Genomic DNA, 20,596 nt, shown 5'->3' on the forward strand with positions numbered 1-20,596 from the left:
ACATTTTCTCTTAATTTTCTATCCTCCAAATTCCATTTCTTCAGTGATCCCTTTTAAGTTTGATGTGTAACGTTCTTTCTAGATATATGTATATATAGACATATATTTATATATAATTTAAAAAGTAAAAATCAGACCATATTAATATATAACTGTCCTGCAACTTACTCTTTTTCACTTAGCAGTTTATCATGGATGTATTTCTAGTAGAGTTATTCTCATTAGTAGCACAAAAGCATTCCATTATTTAATATACTATGATTTATTTATCCATATATTAATGAATACTTAAGTTCTTTCAAATTTTTTATTGTTAGAAAATGCGCTGCCAGAAACATCCTTGCCATATTTCTTTACACACTTGTGGTAGTATTTTATAGGATAAATTTCTAGATGTGGGGTTGATTACTGGGCATAGGATAACACACATTAATATTTTTGGTAGATACTGAGTGTTTGCCCTTTTGATACATGGAGCAGGGGTAGTCTGCAGGGTTTGGGGCAGGAACATGGACCTCTAAAGTCTGGCTGAGGGTCCAGCACGGTGGGCATTTGTCCAGTGTGTTCTATGGAAGTAGCTGGACTTGGAGCATCAGGGAATCTTCTACAGGATAAAATTATATCACATTCAAGCTGGTAACAGGGATGTTATCTGTGGAGGTGAAAAGACAAAGCTCTTGCTAGATCAACTTCTGTTTTCAGAATTACGATGGCCAATGGTAATTCTTTCAGTGAAAATGAAAATTAATACAGTTTCATTGACGCTTCAAACAGAGCAGACAGATCCTCTTCTGACTGAGGGCGTGGTGCAAGCTTGGTGACCCTTTCCTGAAACAGTAAACAAAAAGAGTTACTCAGGGCTTTGCAAAGACAGTTTGTAAAAGCTTCGAGGTATGTAAATTAACTCAGTCATGAGAAACAGTGACTTGACAATAGTCATAGCTTTAAAAATCATATTTCTTGTTTGCTTCTTACTAGCTGATTCCCAGCTCAGAAGTTTATCGAGTGATGCCTCTTTCCTGCAAAGTTTTCAAAGCCATTACTCTTGCCTGAGGTCCTGAGAATAGCTTTCTGCTCAAATGTACAGAACCAAACCAACCTTAGGAAAAACACCTCCTACAATGACCAAACCACGCCAGTCTGGTGCCCCTGCCAGGCTCTCCCTGTGTGGAGGGCACTGTCCCAGGCACGTGTGTAGCCAGGGAAGACAGAACGGGGTCATTCTTGGCTTCAAAGACCGTATATTTTGCAACTTGGACTTCATGTATATTACAAAGGACTTCACTAGGACATTAACTTTCAGGCTATGGGCAGCAAGTGACTTTTTAAAAAAAAAAAAATTAAGGTTTTATCTCTACCTTCCCAAATGAATTCAGTGATTTCCTTACTTTCTCCAGCGATTATTGAGTCAAGTCAGCAAAGACACCAGCACCTCCTACTGCTATTGACACTCCCGTCAGTGGCTCCTTAATCCCCAAATTTCCAGGCCTAAATGAAATTAAGAAACGTGCCAGTGTTTTGGTTGCATGTTTGTGGGTCTCTGGGTCTGTTATCTGTGATGAGCACCTGTGTGGGACAACACTTGGTAGGAGAGCGAAGCTCTACGGGGCAGGGCTGTGCCCAGCGCCCCACGTGGCAAACAGGTGCTCAGTAGTTACTGGTTGGGTTAATAAAGATGATGGGAGGGGGGATATTGGCATCTCAAGGTTCACACATACGAGCTAGGACTCCGACTCCCCCATCGTTCTCCCCATAGCAGCCAGAGTGATTTTTCCGCATTGCAAGTTTGATCACACCATTCCCTTGCTTAACACCCTCTGATGACGTCCCACTGCAATTAGAACAAAACCATGTCTTCTAACCCCAGCTCTGACTCTTCTCCCACCCGCTCATCTCACTTAGACCCCTGGTCCCCCTTCAGTCCCATGAAAATGTTAATCTTCACCCTATCTCAGGGCCTTTCCGCTCTGCTTGGAATGCTTCTCCCAGATCTTCACCTGGCTGACTCCACCTCCAATCAGAGGCCTTCTCTGACCACACTCGCTGGAGTTCCCGCCACACCGTCCCATGTGAAATCACTATCCCATTACCCAGGTTTCCTTCAGACCACTAATCATTATCTGAAATGATTTCATTTGTATCTTATTTGTAGATTTGATTAGATGACCATTGTCTGTCTTCCTCACTAGAACGTAAGCTCCACAAGGGAGGGAAGGGACTTTATTTTCTAAACTGTATCACATACAATTCATGGTATATAGTAAGACATCAGTAAGTATTTGTCAGGTAAAAGGAAGAATAAAAAGAAGGAAGGATGTATACAAAAATTAACTTTAAACGCACCTAAATGTAAGAGCTAAAACCTTAAAACTCTTAGAAGAAAATGGGGAAATATTCATGACTTTGGGTTTGGCAATGATTTCTTGGATATGACACCATAACACAGGCAACAAAAGAAAAAATAGATAAACTGGACTACCTCAAAATTAAAAACTTTTATGCATCAAGGAATAGTAGTGAAAAGTTGTCTTTTCACTACTAAGAGAGTGAAAAGACAACTCAGAATGGGAGGAAATATTTGCAAATCATATATCTGATAAGGGATTAATATCCAAAATATACATATAATTGCTACAACTAAATAACAAAAAACCCCAAGCAACTCAACTCAAAAATAGGCAAAGGACGTGAATAAATGTTTCTTCAAAAAAGATATATAAATAGCTAATAAGCATGTGAAAAGATGCTCAATGTCATGAGTCATTAGGAAAGTGCAAGTTAAAACCACAAGTTACCACTGCATACCTATTAGAATGGCTGTCCAAAAAATGGAAAATAACAAGTGTTGGTGAAGATGTGGAGGAATTGGAACCCTCGTGCATTGTTGGTGGGAATGTAAAATGATGCAGCCACTATGGAGAATAGTTTGATAGTTTGTCAAAAAGTTAAACACAGAACTATCCTGTGATCCAACAATTCTATTCCTTAGGTATATACCCCAATGAAATGAAAGCAAGGACTAAAACAGATACTTGTTCACTGATGTTCACAGCAGCACTATTCACAATAGCCAAAGGGTGGAACCAACCCAAGTGTCCATCTGCAGATGAATGGATGAACAAAATGTGGCCTTTCCATACAATGCAATGTTATTCAGCCATAATAAGGAATGAAATTCTGACACATTTAGGACATTATGCTAAGTGAAGACACAAAAGGACAAATATTGTATGATTCCACTTACATGAAGTACCTAGAACAGGCAAAGTCACAGTGATAGAAAGTAGAACAGAGGTTACCAGAGGCTGGGGGAAGAGGACAGTGGGGAGTTGCTGTTTACCATTTAGCAATAGAGCAGGGCTTCTTTCGGGGATGATTTAAAAGTTCTGAAAATGAATAGTGATTAGGGTTGCACAACCCTGTAAAATGTACTTAATGGCACTGAGTTGTACACTTAAAAATGATTAAAATAGTAAATTTTATGTCAGGTATGTTTTACCACAATTTAAAAAAAAAGAATGGATGGACAGATGGGAGAAGGATGGGGGGCAATGCTGAAGAGGATGGGTGAAGCCAAGGTAAAGCTTCATATCCCAGCACAGACCCTAAAGCATTCTGAAAATCCATAGCAAGGCAGAGACTTGTTCACGGTGACTTATGCGCACGTTTGTGGCAGGGTGCAGAACGGAAGTTCGGTATTTGCTATGGCCCAAGTTGCCACATTATTCTGTTGATAATGTCAGAGCGTCTTATCTGATGAGCTCAAGCGCCCTTAAAACAACCCCGTTCATCTTGCATGAAGTAGTTCAGGACTCTCAGCTCAGGCCAAGCTGAGGTGAGTTTCTCTTTCACCTTTCTAACCCCCCAACGATTGGTTCAGCAGGGGCAAGGACGTAAAGTTTGTGATATATCCTTGCACGTATCACTTGTGCCATACAAAAGCCAGCCTCTCAGGATTCAGATGTGTTCCGCACTGCTATTATTTATAGACACATAAGACCGAAGGACAACTGATTAACATGGGCAGTGAAATAAATTCAGACTACTACTTTTAGCACATTCATAAAATAACATTTTAGCAGGCCTGTCTGCCAGGGAGTGGAAGTGCTCATTTCGGTAGACAGCTCTCCTCAGTAATGAAATGTTTTGATGGGAAATGTAAATGTTTCTTTCCAGAGGTTTCAGAAATCCAGCTTGGAAGATTAATTTATTCGTGCCTGCTCCCCGAGCAGCCCGGCTATGGCAGTTGGAAACCTCTGTACACAGGGCTGCTATTTGCTGCCACCAGTATGGGCTGTGGTGTTTGGTTAAGAATACTGGCCTGGTTGTTCCAGAGAAAACCGATCCCCCTTTGCTGAACATAAAAGAAGCTTTATCAGATGTTGACTGCATGAAATATCCTTTCTGGTGATGTTCTTTGCAGGAAGAGTCTATCCCTCTCACTGCCTTAAATTCTGTAATACTAATAAGTGAAGATTTGTCTGCTGCATGTGTGAAATTCTGAAGTTGCCATAGCATTCCTGTAAAATGTTCACTAAAAAAAAAATGAAACAAAAACCCAACAGTAGTTCAACTGCAAAACAGACAAGCTTATTTCCAATATGCCTTCTAAAGTCCTACGAATATTCCCCCCTTCCCCATATATGCATATAAATCTGTCATATTGACTTCAAAACTGAACTAGTGCCAGTGAATTAAAATTAACTGTGTTTCTCCTAATCGTGAAAACGTGATCAAAGGAAAAAAAGGCAGCATCCACCTTGGGGCTGCTTTATGAACATAGCTTGAGGAAATCCTGGTTTCCTACTTTATAGACATGACTTGTATTAGAAAGATTCAATTTACCTTGCATCCTTTGTGAAACTAAGAAATTAGTTTTGTCTAATTAAGGTTCTGCTATCTGTGATTTCCCAGTATGATATGTGCACTGAGGCATTCAGAATGATACCTAATTAACTTGCTATTTTAGAGGATGGTCTCAAGTGTTAGTCTGGATCTGTTGCTGTTTGGAGCAGCTTTTGAAAGTGGAAGCCTGGGTACAGTAGAATTAAAACCGTCTACACCTGCCAGTGTGTGCTGATGGCTGGAAGATGCATTGCCACAGCAATTAAATGGCCAAGAATATCATCCAGTTTGATCTGAAACTCATGAATACCATTCTTGGAGGTTGATAAACACATCTGCCTGAACATTTCCCTGGGATACACAAGCAGAACCCTTCAGAGGACCCCCTGAAGAGCGGACACTTGCTGGGACCATGCTCTAAGAGCCAGAGGCTACATCAAAATCGTGGTGGCCGCTCGGCCTCTGGTATTTCTGGACAGGCTTTCATGGCTCCTTTTCATTGGCTGAGTCCTATTAAGTCTAAGGAAATTGCTCAAAAACAAGGACAGAAGATTTAAGAGGAGAGGGTTGCAGGAATGTGCTCCTTTAAATGTTCACTAGCCCGGGTTAGGTGCTATAGAAGATAGATGAGCAAAACAGACAGGCTCCTACCTTCATGGAACTTTAATAGGTTTTGAAAAAATGATTGTGATGGCCATAGTTTTTATTTAGTCCCTTCGACTTACAGGTTAGGACTGTGGGTTAGAACTGGGGTCTCTGCTATACTGTGAGACTCCTCTTTTTCTCATTCATTTATATTTTTGGATGCAACTGAGCCCACTGGGCCTGACCCTAAATCAGGGAAACTCGTGGCCCATGGGCCATGTTTTGTTTGTACATTGGGAAATCAAGGAATTCAACACAAACATCCCAACTGCTGATTTTTCTTAAAAATCCAAGTTCTACCAACACTGGGAACTGAATTTATGCTTGGTGATAATAAATTGTAGCTGAAAAGCTGCTCACCCAATGAGATGGGTCATGTGCTTTCCAGTTCACCAAAGTCCCCACCATTCCCTAGTGCCTTAAATTACTTTGTTCATTGCTATTATTTACCTTGCTCCTAGGGACAGATAAGTCTGTGAATCCAATCCATACAAATATTATCTTATGTGAGTGGTGAGGTTTTCAACATTCTAAGTACTTGCTAAGTAGGGAAGAAGCCAGTTTGAGGCCTTTGCTTAACTGAAGTGGGCTGAGGGAAAAGCACTGCCACTTGTGGTAAGCAGGATGCTGTGTGAGTGGATATTCTAGCTGTTAACTCTGTTCCAACGTCAGGGATAGATACATGAATGCCTTAATTTTGGGGAGAACTGCCTTATCCTCATAGCGTTTGTTTGTTGTTGTTGTTTTTTAAATAGAAGTATAGGGCTTCCCTGGTGGAGTAGTGGTTAAGAATCTGCCTGCCAGTGCAGGGCACACGGGTTCGAGTCCTGGTCCGGGAAGATCCCACGTGCCGTGGAGCAACTAAGCCCGTGCCCCACAACTACTGAGCCCATGCACCACAACTACTGAGCCTGCGCTCTAGAGCCCGTGCTCTGCAACAAGAGAGGCCACCACAATGAGAAGCCCGCGCACCGCAATGAAGAGTAGCCCCCACTTGCCGCAACTAGAGAAAGCCCACGCGCAGCAACAAAGACCCAACACAGCCAAATAAATAAATTTTTAAAAAGTATAGTTGATTTACAATATTGTGTTAGTTTCAGGTGTATAGCAGTGATTCAGTTATATATATGTACTTTTTTCAGATAATTTTCCATTATAGGTTATTACAAGATATTGAATATAGTTTCCTGTGCTATACAGTAAATCCCTGTTGCTTATCTGTTTTATATAGAGTAGTTAGTATCTCTTAATCCCAAACTCCTAATTTATCCCTCCCCCTTTCCCTTTCCCCTTTGGTAACCATAAGTTTGTTTTCTATGTCTGAGTCTCTTTCTGTTTTGTATATAGACTCATTTGTAATGTTTTCTAGATTCCACATATAAGTGATATCATATATCTGTCTTTCTTTGTCTTACTTCACTTAGTATGATATTCTCTAGGTTCATCCACATTGCTGCAAATACAATATTTCATTCTTTTTTATGGCTGAGTAATATTCTATGTATATATACCACATCTTCTTAAGCCAATCATCTGTTGATGGGCACTTGGGTTGCTTCCATGTCTTGGCTATTGTGAATAATGCTGCTATGAGCATTGCACGTATCTTTTCAAATTAGAATTTTTGTCTTTTCCGAATATCCTCATGGTGTTTAAGTGACCCTTGCCTTTCGCATTTTTTTTTTTTTTTTTTTTTGCGGTACATGGGCCTCTCACTGTTGTGGCCTCTCCTGCTGCGGAGCACAGGCTCCGGACGCGCAGGCCCAGCGGCCATGGCCCACGGGCCCAGCCGCTATGTGGCACGCGGGATCCTCCCGGACCAGGGCACGAACCCGTGTCCCCTGCATCGGCAGGCGGACTCCCAACCACTGCGCCACCAGGGAAGCGCGCCTTTCGCATTTTGGACGGGAGGACTTAGTGAGTGCTCTGGGCCTGGTGAGCATGGTGTCATCTCCTGGCTCTGAGCTCTCTGTTTTATGGTGAATTACAACAAACAGGGTCTTGGCCTGTTAGGCTCTGGTGCTATAACACAAGGGTATCTGATCCTAAATGGAAGAGAGGTCCAATGGGGGATAAACTCTTTTCATGAGAACCTTGAGAGGGGAAACTTTACATCTATTATAATTCTACCATATAAATGATAGCTGCTCAGTTTAAATTCTTTTTTTTTTAGTTTAAATTCTTTAGGAGCATATAAATAAATGAAATAAGACTCAAAGTGTCACAAATAAGTATACATATGTATATGTATAAAATATATAATCTCCCAAATATGTTTAAAAAGTGATTTTGTAATCATCTTAATTTAAAAGCCATGTCTATTCTTCACAAAATAGTAGAATTTGTAACTCTTTATAATGGAAAATAATATTAGTGGCCCTTTTGGAATAGCTTCACATAGTTTTATAGGGGACTCTTAAAAGAGCAGAAATGGAGAAGAGGGAAATTCTGCTATACTCAAGATAAGCTTGGTTGTTTTTGCCTTAAATTTTTATAAAGGATCCTTTCATTACATCGTCAAAGCTTCACGTAAGCCACAGTTTAATGGAAGAATATAAAGGCGAGGGAGCCTTGGCCCCTTCCCCCTGGGGAAGGGGTGAGCTGCTGCCTGGTGGGGAGAGACCTGGGTTGTCATCTTCTTCCCTAAGATGCCCCAAATGGACCGTGTCTCCCCTGGAGCCTGGTGCTTCTTAGAAGGCAGTGAGGATGGGCTGCATCTCTTACCTGGGGCAGTGTTCCTTTCACTAATGCGGGGATGTCGGCCTTGGAGTAGCCAATGGCAGCTAGGCCATCATCCACATCCAGATCGAATAAGAATTTCCGCAGCGTGTCTGCCAAAACAGGCCCAGCATCTGGGATCCTGGCAGTGCGGGTGTCGGCTCCTGGAAGACACAAAGCACTGACTGTAGAGGGGAGGAAGCTGGCCCTGGGTGTGATTCAGTCACAGGATAGCTGAATACATAACCTGCTGCCGGCCCCTCACACTGAGGACAAGGGCACCACTGTGCCCCCAGCCGGGAGGCCGGCTCAGCTGTCAGCCCCGCAGAAGACAGGCCATCCTGGGAGCCCCCAGAGCCTCCATAGAGAAGTCGGAGAGCGGGGAGGAGGGGGCGCTAACTTGGCTCTCACATTTCCAGTGGGCTGCTCGCCCTCTGTGTGGTGGGAAGAAGAGAAACGGCCCAGAAAAGAGGCAGAGGAAGGAGACCAAGAAAGAACGCTGGTGTTTGGATGAGGAGGAATGAGCATCTGTAGGAGAAAACACAGCTTATGTAACTTTCAAGGCTTGGAATTTGCTGACATCTAGAGGTCTACACATTCAATGTCCTTTCTCAAGGCGACAGCTTAGGAGGAGAAGAAAAACCCTTTGCAAATACCTTGTGAGACAAGGATCTACAGAAGTTCAAAAAACTCCAACATTAACTGCCAAAAAGAAGGAAAATGACAAAAATGGATTAGGTGTGGCCAGGGAAGGAGTATATTTCCTCTCTCTAGCTAGAAAACTTTTTTGGACTCTGTTGCCAAAGGGCAGGTCCCTCTAAATATATATTATACAACCTGTCAGGCAGAATTAAGAATACGGAGACTCTTAGAAAGCAGTATTTAACATGTAGATAATAATGATATCGGTGAATGAGGAAGAAGGTTGCCAGGGATTGGAGATTCGTAAGGGCAGAATTTGGACATAATTACTAATTAATACACAAAAGGATAGAGATGTCAATCTGGAAGAGCCAGGGGGTTCTGCCCTCAGGTAGGGTGGCAGTGAAAGTTCCCAGATGAAGGGAATCAATCCTAAACCCTTAGCACCCACGCCCCACGCCCCCATCTATTCTGGTTGGACACATTCATCGCCGAGACGTGCCGCAATCAGAAGGTAGCATTATTTATTTATTATCCAAAATGCCTCATGCTGTAGTCCAAGTCCACTTTCTCTGTATAGGTCAAAAAGAGACTAGAAGGTATGGTTCACTCCATACTGAAGTATCTTATTAAATCAGTTTTAGCCTTTCTGTTCTCTGACAGAGACCTGTTTATGTTATCCAGGAAAAGGTATAAATAGAACCAGATACAGAGCTAGTTGGGAGAGCAGCTGGATGGAAGGTAAAACTTGCCCGACAAGGCCAGTCTGTATTACACAGCGGCAGCTCAAATATGGATTAAATGGAGGGTGACACATGATACGGGGTTTATGAGGTTCTTATGTTCCCGGGATTGCTGCCATCCAAAGCTCCAGGTTTTCCTATGAAGTGTTTTAGAAAAAAAGAGAAGGTAGGAAAGAGAATACATTGGTATAAAGCTAAGACAATCTAAGATTACATAGGGAATCAAAATATTTAATGCCATTTGCAACAACTTGGATGGACCTAGAGATTGTCATACTGAGTGAAGTAAGTCAGATAGAGAAAGACAAATATCATATGATATCATTTATATGTGGAATATAAAAAAAGGGCACAAATGAACTACAAAACAGAAATAGAGTTACAGATGTAGAAAACAAACTTATGGTTACCAAGTGGGAAGTGGGGGGAGGGATAAATTGGGAGATTGGGACTGACATATACACACTACTATATATAAAATGGATAACTAATAAGGACCTACTATATAGCACAGGGAGCTCTACTCAATACTCTGTAATGACCTAAATAAGAAAAGAATCTAAAAAAGAGTGGATATATGTATATGTATAACTGATTCACTTTGCTGTACACCTGAAACTAACACAACATTGTAAATCAACTATACTTCAGTAAAAATTAAAACAACAAAAATATTTAATGGCTAAATATGGAATAATATTAACCAAAGATTCCTATGCAAGAGGAAAGTACCGGTAGTTCCTCTGGCCTGGGTTTTGTCTAATAGAGGCCTTGCTTTCTCAGTAGTTTTGTTGGTGGCCTGGAATGTTAGGTTTAGGCTCTCTAAAGTTTTCCCGTTTACCATACATCTAGCCTGCTATTTGGGCTCCTGCCTGTTTACGTATTTACAAAGGGTCTGAGTCCCAACATAGAGCTGAACAATATCCCCAGTCCAAAAGGGAAAAGGGATACAAGATCCTTGGAAAAGTAGGCACCATGTTTCTGGCCGTACATGCCGGGAAACCTAGCAGTGGGAGGTGGAGGTGAAGCAACACATTCGGAAGGATATCTGTGTCATTCCTACCTTCTTGGAACTACTCTCTCCAACGGCTCGAGCTAGAGGAGCATAATGCAGTTTTCTTTTTAGCTTTTCCCTTTCTAAAACAAGTAGGGGAAGAGATGTTTTAAAAGTTAATTGAATACTTAAGTTTCCTTAAAAGAATTCTTGTATTAGAAAAATACCAATATTTTACTTAACACTAAAGCGACCCTAAATGTAACTGTATTTCTTGTAAGATTTAAAAGGCACTGTGAGTATATTATTGTAGACATTATCTATCCTAAAAAAAAGCAAACAAATTCTTCTTTGGGGAACTTTTTATAAAGTTTCTAGTTGTTTAGGTTCTCTATAACTGGGAACTTACTGTTACTTCCTGATTTAGATTCAGTTTTAGTTCCTATGAAACAAAACAAAAACCATATATAACATGAATAGTATATAAACAGTTTCACTTTCCTGGGGGACGAAAACAGTGGAAATATTATTACTGTAAACTTAATGTAAGCAGTACTTGGTTCCATTTCATTGCTGATAGACTCTTAGAAACACAAAATTACAGAATTTTAGTGCTAGATAGGAATTTGAGCAGATCACTGACATTTTATTATTAAATTATCCCAAGCAATATTTTTTGGTATTATTCTTTACGGTTTATCTTCAGAAGCATCCTAGGAAATGCTCCACATATGTGGGTCACAGAGTTATGATTAACGGTTCATACCCAATATTTCTGCCATCTCCAGGTGGTGCTCGGGAGACATCTGTGCCGTGAAAGTGAACACTGCTGGGGAGGTGAGTACCACAGAAAGGCCATGAGGCTGGGGAGAGAGGAAACATGGTGACCGACGTGGCAGAGCCAGTCTTCACCATGCGTATTCTAGATATTAAATTACTTTACCTTGTACTCCAGGCAATCAAGAATTGACAAATACGTTTATGGCAATTGAGAGGAGTCTAAGATGAAATTAAAGAAGTGATGATGATTTTACCACCAGTGGGTGATCCACATTGTAATCCTTTGCTTTATATGTCTTCACTAAGCCTGAAATTGGGTAAGACATTCCATGGCTAGAAAAGAAAGAAAGTCCATATGTTGACATACAGATATCAGAAAGTCAAGTTAACAATACTCTACGGGAGAGCCCTTCACAGTCTCTTGACAATATTATTAACCCACAAAGTTAGACATTCTGTTTTCTTTGATTCCTATGGGGATACATTATTATGCAGTTGATATTTGGTGCTTTCATTCACAAAACTTCTGAAATGTTAAAATTCAGTTGCTCACAGAATTGTATGCCGTTAAAAAGTATTGATGCTTAAGTTGCTGGGCAAGCACATTGGTTAAGCTTGTGATCTTGAAGAAATCAAGAATTCACTTTGAAGTTTCTTTCATAATCTTCAGGGTATGCATTTTCTATCTTGCTTTGCACTGCCTTGGCAGTGTGTTCCTTCACAAACTGAAGATGTGGGTGGGAATTTTATGAGCCAAGATGTACTGCACTAGACATGCAAGCTTGTTCCGCCAGTGATCTGTCTTGCCAATGATTGATACCTTCTTTTAAATGCTACGTACTAATGGGAGTTGAATCATACGTGATTGTTTCAGCCTGAAAGGCTATCCAGAAAAGGCATTTTCGTTTTTATTTGTGGGGATTTTTTGGTTGGTTTTAATGGGAAAACTCTTTATCCTCTCGAATTGTTAGTGAACAAATAGGACAATATGATAATTTACTGAATGACCCAGAAGATACACGTTGTGACAAGTTAATATATTTACAGTTAATATATTGAAAATGAAATGTTTTACAATAGTAAAATGGTCTGTAAGTCTATAAATGTGGGTTATTGGATGACTTTGTTTTTATTTGCTAAAAGATTTACATTTCATAGACAGATGAAGTATTTTGGTGAATTGTATGATTATCCAAAAAAAGGTGCCCCATGCCTGTCATCTCTCATGAGGCAGATCAGAAGCTATCGGTTCTCTGAGTTGTTGGATACTTAGGGACGTGCTTTACTGTTTTTGGGCTTCATAGTATTCAGAAAAATATCGCTTAGCATGCTTCCGTGATGTGAAAGGGTTCATGTAACTTTCAAAGTACCTTTTTAACAATAGCCAATATTTTAGTTTGATTTCTTTTAACAGTTATATATATTCTTTGTAAAAAAGAAAAATGATCCATAATCCTATTTCCTCAAGATAGCCCTTATAGAATATTTCCTTCTAGTCTTCTTATGCATATGTTTATGATCGTATTGTGCACTGTTTTTGACATTGCTTTTGTTACTTAATATTCTTTATAAACATTTCCCCATATCATTTTCTATTCTTCTAAAATATTATTTTAATAGCTATTTTATTCTTTGAGTACTAAACTTCAGTTAACCATTCCCAAACTGTTGGGAATTTAGGTTGTTCCTAAAAGTTTCAGTTATAAATAACTTTTAGGTGAATATCCTTATAAGGATATTCTTTGACCATACCATGATTATTTCTTTAGGCTACATTTCTACAAGTAACATCAGTGGGGCAAAGGGTATAAACATTTTCCAAGCTCTGGGCAGATTTTGTTCAGCTGCTTCTTAGAAAGGTGGTACCCATCTATGCTCCTCTCAGCAGCAGAGTTTGAGGGTGAACATTTCATTGCGCTCCCCTAGCAAAGGCCAATTCTTAATTCTCCGTGTTCACTGGTTTTCAAGTTTAAGGCAACATACCAATAAAGTTCTGATCAAAAGACTAATTCTGGCTATTGACAAATATTCTAATCCCCTTCTTTTTGAGAGAGATTAGGAGAAAAAAAATCCTGTGTTTGACGTTTTAAAAACCCATGACACATGATGAAGATGTGGAGAAATCAGAACCCTCATCCACTGTTGGTGGGAATGTAAAATGGTGCAGCCACTGTGGAAAACAGCCTGGCAGTGCCTCAGAATTTAGACAGAGTTACCATATGACCCAGCAATTCCACTACTAGGTATATACTCAAGAGAAATAAAAACATATGTCCACCAGGTAAACTTGTACATGACTATTCAAGCAGCAATATTCATAGTAGCCAAAAAAGTGGACACAACACAAATGTCCATCATGTGATGAATGAATAAATAAAATGTGGTATATCGGTGCAATGGAAAATTGCTTGGCAGTAAAAAGGAAAGAAGTACTAATATGTGCATGGGATGAACCATGGAAACATGATGCTGAGTGAAAGAAGCCAGGCACAAAAGATCACATATTATATGATTCCATTTATATGAAATGTCTGGAATTTGCAAATCCACAGAGACAGAAAGTAGATTAGTAGTTGTTTAAGACCTGGGGGTATAGGAGGATTGGTGGGCGACAGCTAAGGGGTACAGGATTTCTTTTCAAGGTGATAAAATGTTCTAAATTTATTGTGGTAATGGTAGCACAACTTTGTGAATAGACTAAAAACCACTGAAAGTTTTAAATGGGTGAATTACATAGTATGTGAATAATTAATAGCTCAAAAAAGCTGTTACCAAAAAGAAAAAAAATCTATGACCGATAAACTGCATTTGAATTAAGAAAATATTATGGGACACAAAGTTAAATATCTTCTTTCTATAACATATTTAAAATCTGACCACATGTCCTAAATTATAAACATTTAAAAAATTTAAGGGCAATAGCTTTAGGTGAAGAAATAAAATCTCAAATTTGCTCACCACAGATGAACACCAGCATTTCCAAAGCCAATGCCAGCAAAAGCACTTGCCAAGTGCATATTAGACCTTGCTTCAACATCGTCAGGATTTCTGACAGCCCTGTGGAGGACATCAATACCTAACAATAACACATCTACATTGGCATTTCCTAGTGAATAAAGAGCCGCCTTAGGGAAAGATCTGGAAAAAAAAAAGAAATGCTACCCGATAGGAAGAAAAATTAGGCAAGTTATTCAAATGACACCTTGTCTTCTAGACGAAAACCAAAGGGAAACATATTTTCTCATCAACAGTTTGAGCAAAGGCATAATAAATATGCTGTCAGGCTGCTCATGGGATAAAAGTGCCAGGGGAAGAAAGCACTGACCCTTGGACTATGAAAGCTGCTCAAGAAAAGCGCCCTGAGACTCATTCTTCTTCTTCACTTGTCAATGACCTTGATCGCGGCTGTGAGTGGACTCAGAGTAAACACATACTCAGAAGGCCCAGGGCCCAGGCTGGTTTGCTGGAGTGAGTCCCTGTCGCCTGGGGCTACTTACTGGCCAAATGAGCTGCCCAGACATCTTTCTCTCTGTGATACCACCCCAAATCGGACCCACTGGAGACCTCTTTTGGTATCTGTGGAAATTGCACATGTTATTTTAATACTTATTACTGTGGACGTGGGATGTTGTTGTAGGACAAGCCTTCACTTGCTCCATCCCTCCTCAGTGCCACTTTGGAAAAGCAAATTCTCAAAGGCCCCTTTCAGATGCAGCTCAGCCTTCCTGCTCCAGGGCTTGGAAACCCTGCCCCAGGGAGGAACCCTAAGACAGCCAAGGGCACCCCTTCCTGCATGGTTTTTTGTGATCCTGCCTGGAGTAAGGGCTCTTGCTATGAAATAAAAGTGCCACAGCCCTTTTCCTCCTTTCATCTGGAGTAGTTAGGCATGTGTGTCTCTTTCCGAAACCCAGTGTTCGTTCCTTATTCCCAGATAACAAGGTGAGACAGCAGGTGAGGGAGCTTCAGCCTCTCTTCTGTGCATTTCGCCCCCTCACCTCCCACAGCGGCCATGCCAAGCCTTGTGTCCCCGTCAGACACCTGGCTGGCCATCATCTGCATCTGCTTCTACCCAGACAAATCCTCCCTGCTGGGCTCCGAGCTGGAGACAGTTCTGTGTCCCTCCCCTGCCTCTACTACAAAATGCTGTCCTAGGCCCCTCCCCCTCCAGGCCGAGGAGGCACCGCGCTCACATCTAGTCCTAACCTGCCCGTTCTTGCCCTCCGCTGTGTATAAATACAAAGGGGAGTTCGACTTTGCACGAGTCTTAATGTCTGAGGGATCAGTTTTCATCTCTAAGTATATCTGTGCTCTCTCTCAAGGGTCTATTATGGCTATTTCATGCATAAATCTTTCCAAACCTTTTAGGAATCTTTTCAGGAAGGCTTTCATATCTCCCAGGACAGACATCTCTACACATTTATTTCTTAAATTGAGTTCATGTGCGTTTGCTCATGGGTCCACCCCGTGTGCCTCTGGACAGGGCCTGATGGGGCAGGGCCAACATCTGTCTCATCTGTGGTTCTCATTTCTGCCCTTGGTAGCCAGACCTCAAAGGACATCTCCCCTCCCCCCGGTTTGGTTTTGAGGCTTTGATGAATAAACCTTCTACCTGCATCCTTCATAAATTAGGGGCTCCTATGTTGTCCCCTCATGATCTTTGCCTTTTCAGAGCAAAGGATCCAGTTTTCATCTGTCCTCATGGGGCTCCCTCCAGAGGTTGCTGGTCTCTGGTGCTTCTGTACGTACAGTGACTGATTGTTTTGGTGAGCGGGCTTGCTCAGGACATTTCAGGATCTGGTGCGCCACATTTCACGGGAAGGTGGAAAGCGGCTTTTCTGTTCCGTTTCCGTCCCCTCCGGGCGACATACCTCTTCAGGTACTTAGCAACGATCCTCAGCGCGTGGACTGCCCAAATGTCACTGATGGGGTTGCTGCCCTGGTAGGCTGGCCGAGTGATGGGATTTGCAGGGCAGGGGCTCCGCATGTGGTACGGGAGGGCAGTGTAGGACTCCAGGGCGTGACTAACAAGGAATATTTAAAACACACAGTTGAAAGCATCCTTTTCCTCCTTTCCTCCATTCAGATCCCAAACCGTCTCAGAATGCTCGGGGCTCACTCCCCTGTGGATATGCTCTGTAGTGCTGATAAGCACAACTCATGTCACTAATCAGCCTCTTGTCCACGACAGTCATTGCTTATTATAGCAATTAACACAGGGAAGTTGACATTAACAGCACTACAGTGGTTTTGACCAGTATGTATAAGATTACATATGGTTCCTTTCTAGTGCCAGTATATCTTTATGATGTTGAATTTTTAAACATTTAAGTCATCAAGAAGAGCACTGAATCTGAAAAATGACTTCCTTCTAAAGTATATTTACCATTTTATACCTTGCATTGATCAGACACCATATTACCCATCCAAGAAGGGTCATAGTTACACTAGCCTCCTGTGAGAGTGCAGTGCAGTGGGTCGGCCCCCCTGATGTAAATTCTGGCACCAGACTTTCCCACTGTGGGCCTGAGGGGAGTCACCATCCTCCCTGTGATCCTAAGATGAGGATAAATCATTGTATGTCTTTCTTCATGGTGCTGCTGTGAAAATTAAGTTCACATATGTAAAGTACCAGCACTTTGTAAAACTTATCATTCACCATTATTATTAATTCTTGGCCTGAACAAAAAATCTAATTCTTTCTTCTTACCTGCTCTAAATTCAGGGTTGGCTGTTTTAAGAATAAAGCGTCAGAGCTTCCTTTACCTACTGGCCTGCCATGAATTCTAGCTAATCGACTGCAGAAGATGAGAATAAACACAATCATCTAGATCAGCGATTTGTTGGGAACACAGTATAACATGAACTACTTTGCGCATGAGTTATAGTTTTCAGTCTTAGAATGGAGAATTTACTTCTACATGTGTGAAGCAGATAACATCTTTTGAAAAAGTATTAGAACTTCAAAAAGAATTAGTTGGTGGACAAAAGCTATGGGTTTGTGGTTCTAGACAGAAAATCTGGGCAAGGCAAGAAGGAGGTGTCCACGTGGGGTGGACGGGGTGCTGATGAGTCCACCAAGGTGCAGAGTTAAACCTCTGCCCTGCTGTGCATCTTGATTCTGGGCACAAGATCAGATCTGTCTTTAAGGGCAGATTCACTGAGCTGAGCTCACAGAAACTATGTGTAAAACCTGGAAGTCTGATTATTGATTTATAACAAGAAATATAACTGCTAAGGGGGACAGACACCTGAGTCTTCTAGGTATCCATTCTCCCTATTGGCAAGTCTATGGATGCCCAATTCTGGTCAGAAAGCCCATGGAGCCCTCACGAGGGGAACTGCCTCTAAGGTTGAATACAAGGGTGTGTCCATCTTCAGAACAGGCTGCTGGGCCTCAGGGGCAGACTCCTCGGGCCACGTGCGCTCTCCCGTGGTCAGTCCTTGGAGGGGCCACTGCCATCACTCCCCTTTCTTCTGAGCCCACTCCCCGCTTTTACTGACAGCAAAGTCTTTGGGTCTGTGAGTCATTCATTTAAACATGACTGCTTTAGTCTGTTATATGTTTATTATGCAGTTCACAGCTAGGGAGCGTAATCTTATTTCCAAGTTATCAGAGGACAACTCTTCAGAGTACTGACAACATTGACCAGAATGGAGTTGGACACAGTTTTCTCCAGTCTCTTGGCGGGCAGTGTAATGCAGTAAGAAAAGCAGACCATGGACTTGGGTAGACCTGGATGTGAATCCTAACTCTGCTGCCTCCTGCTTCTGTGAACTTCACTCGACAGTTGTTAATTGAGTACCAATGACGTGACGGTCCCTGTGCCAAGGAGTAGGGATGGAGAAGCGCATGAGATGGTCCTGTCCTTGCCAAGCCCGCGGTGCAGTGAGGGAGACTGGGGTGTGAAGAGTGGTGTCTCCGAAGCAATGCACAGGCCCCCAGTGGGTAAGAGCAAAGGACAGAGTGGTTCTTAAGGAGAGGGGAGGGGAGGGGAGGGTCAGAAAGGCTCCATCAATGACAGAATGCTCCAGTGCAAAGTGAAAGAAGAGTTCTCCAAGCAGATAAAGTGCTCAGCACTGGGGACATTCCAGGGACTTTGGCTTTCAGACAGTAGGTGTGGAAAGGCAATGACAGACTTGTAAGGTAGAGGGGTGTGTGTGTGTGTGTGTGTGTGTGTGTGTGTGTGTGTGTGTGTTTGTGTGTGTGTATAAATGCCCATGTGTATGCACGGTGGTCATATTGCATTCTGGAAGCTTGTTGAGGCCAGTATGGAGGACAGACAGAAGGACTGTGGGATGGAAGCAGGGAGACTGATAAGGAGATTGGATACTGTCCCGGCAAGAGCTGGGGCAGGCCTGAGCTGAGGCGGGAGCAGATGGGAGAGATTGAGTTGGACAAGAGAGGGGCTCTGTGGCTCAGTGTGGGCACGCGGCGAGGGAGAAGTCCATACTGGGTCCTGCTGCTCGCTAAGGTCAGGGACCCAGGAGGGGAAGCTGTGAGGGGTGGGGGGATTGAGAGAATTGTAAGATTTCATCAACTTCAAGATGCCATGCTTTATAAGATGCACCGTTAAAAAAAAAAAAGGACCACTGAGGAAGAAAACCATACTGCCATGCCACAGATATACAGATATGCCTTGATTTCAGAGATGTTAAAATGAGAAGAAATGTGCATGTGCAAGTGGGTGGAATAGGGTCTTTTGGACCAGGTGAATGTGGAGCACCCGTGGGTCCCCGTGATGCCGCTGGAACGCAGGGCCCAGAGCTCGGGAGCGAGGCCTGTGGCAGAAACACTGATGAGGGAGCCGTCAGCACATGGCAGATGAAGCCCGGGGAGCACGTGGTGTGACCCTGGGCAAGCTGCTCAACACCTCCAGCCCAGTTTTCTTTTCTGTGTGGCACAGAGCCATGGTGAAGTGATGATGCGTGTGAAGTGCCGACAGCGAGCCCTTCCAGCTCCGGCGGTGGGCGCTGCCGCCCCTGCTGTGTGCCTGAGGCTGCAGCCCTGGCATCCCCTGGTTAGTGCAGCAGAGGCAGTGCTGTGGGTCTGAGATGCTGCCTGCCAGCTGCCGCTGCTCCCCTCCCTGTGCCCCCGTGGCTGCAGCTGTGGCTGGGCCGGTCCATCCCAAACAGCAGGTTTGTGGCTCACCTAGGACCTCACCTCATCTTTACAGCTTAGCTTTGTCACTCGGGAAAGGGGATAATGACAGCCAAAGCCAGCGCTGTTGTGGCACACAATCAGTGAGTGCTTAACAAGGGCTTTCAGCAGTAAAATACTGTCCGTCAACCGAGTACCGGCAGAGCCCCTGCAGGTGGCATGGGTACCTACCAAAGCACATCGAAGCCACTGTTGGCGATCACCCGCTCAGGCATGTACAGGGTGTGCAGAGGATCGATCAGGCCCAGTGTAGGTTTGATGGCTCGCGAAGCAATACCTAAGGCAGGGATTTTCAACAGAGGCTATAGGTACGTACACAATTTTTAAAAATTTAAATAACTTTAGGGTAACAAATTATCCTAAAAAACATAAAACATGAGGACTTCCCTGGTGGTGCAGTGGTTGAGAATCTGCCTGCTAACGCAGGGGACACGGGTTCGAGCCCTGGTCTGGGAGGATCCCACATGCCGCGAAGCAGCTGGGCCCGTGAGCCACAACTACTGAGCCTGCGCCTCTGGAGCCTGTGCTCCGCAACAAGAGAGGCCGCGATAGTGAGAGGCCTGCGCACTGTGATGAAGAGTGGCCCCTGCTTGCCGCAACTAGAGAAAGCCCTCACACAGAAACGAAGACCCAACACAGCCAAATATAAATTAATTAATTAATTAATTAAAAAAAATATACCATAAGTCTCCAGATCTCATTAGCCTTTAAAAAAAATTAAAATATGAGATAAGATTCATTCTCATATAGGGAGGCAGCAAGGATTAGCGGGAAGAGATTTGGGGTCAGAAACCAGGTTTTTCAGCGGCCGAAGCCCCTTGCAGTTTACACGAGCCACTATACCCATGTCTTCCCAGCTCCAGGGAAGTAAATAAGCTCTCAGGGCTTATTTACTCATTAAACTCTGGAGAGCTGGTTTACTAGCAAACCACTGGTTTGGGTCCTTGCTCTGTGATTTGCTGCACGTCTTTGGTACGTGTCTGGGCCTTTCTGAGTTCTCTGTAAGATTAGACTCTAATAACACAGGGCTTCCATCCCTCCCGGAGCTGTTGTAAGGATCACAGTAGATAA

The 20,596-nt window shown here is 42.7% G+C and overlaps 1 protein-coding gene across 6 annotated transcripts in view; it reads right to left on the reverse strand.

The window, feature by feature from the left end:
- Positions 1-293: 293 nt before the first annotated feature.
- Positions 294-20,596, reverse strand: part of ADHFE1 (alcohol dehydrogenase iron containing 1) — a 33,626-nt gene continuing 13,323 nt past the window's right edge. For 3 of the 6 annotated variants that reach the window (XM_027127991.1, XM_027127988.1, XM_027127992.1), the window contains 7 exons: positions 19,697-19,802; positions 16,236-16,388; positions 14,326-14,424; positions 11,622-11,700; positions 11,354-11,450; positions 8,215-8,372; positions 295-828 (listed from right to left, as the gene is read on the reverse strand). In XM_027127991.1, the coding sequence (XP_026983792.1) occupies positions 745-828; positions 8,215-8,372; positions 11,354-11,450; positions 11,622-11,700; positions 14,326-14,424; positions 16,236-16,388; positions 19,697-19,802 (776 nt within the window). In that variant the 3' untranslated portion in view covers positions 295-744. The other 3 variants (XR_003437351.1, XM_027127989.1, XM_027127990.1) reach the window with 3 other exon arrangements.

The sequence above is a fragment of the Aethalodelphis obliquidens genome, unplaced genomic scaffold (assembly GCF_003676395.1).
Source record: "Aethalodelphis obliquidens isolate GAN/ISIS:26980383/991018 unplaced genomic scaffold, ASM367639v1 scaffold33, whole genome shotgun sequence".
Taxonomy (NCBI): Eukaryota; Metazoa; Chordata; class Mammalia; order Artiodactyla; family Delphinidae; genus Aethalodelphis; species Aethalodelphis obliquidens.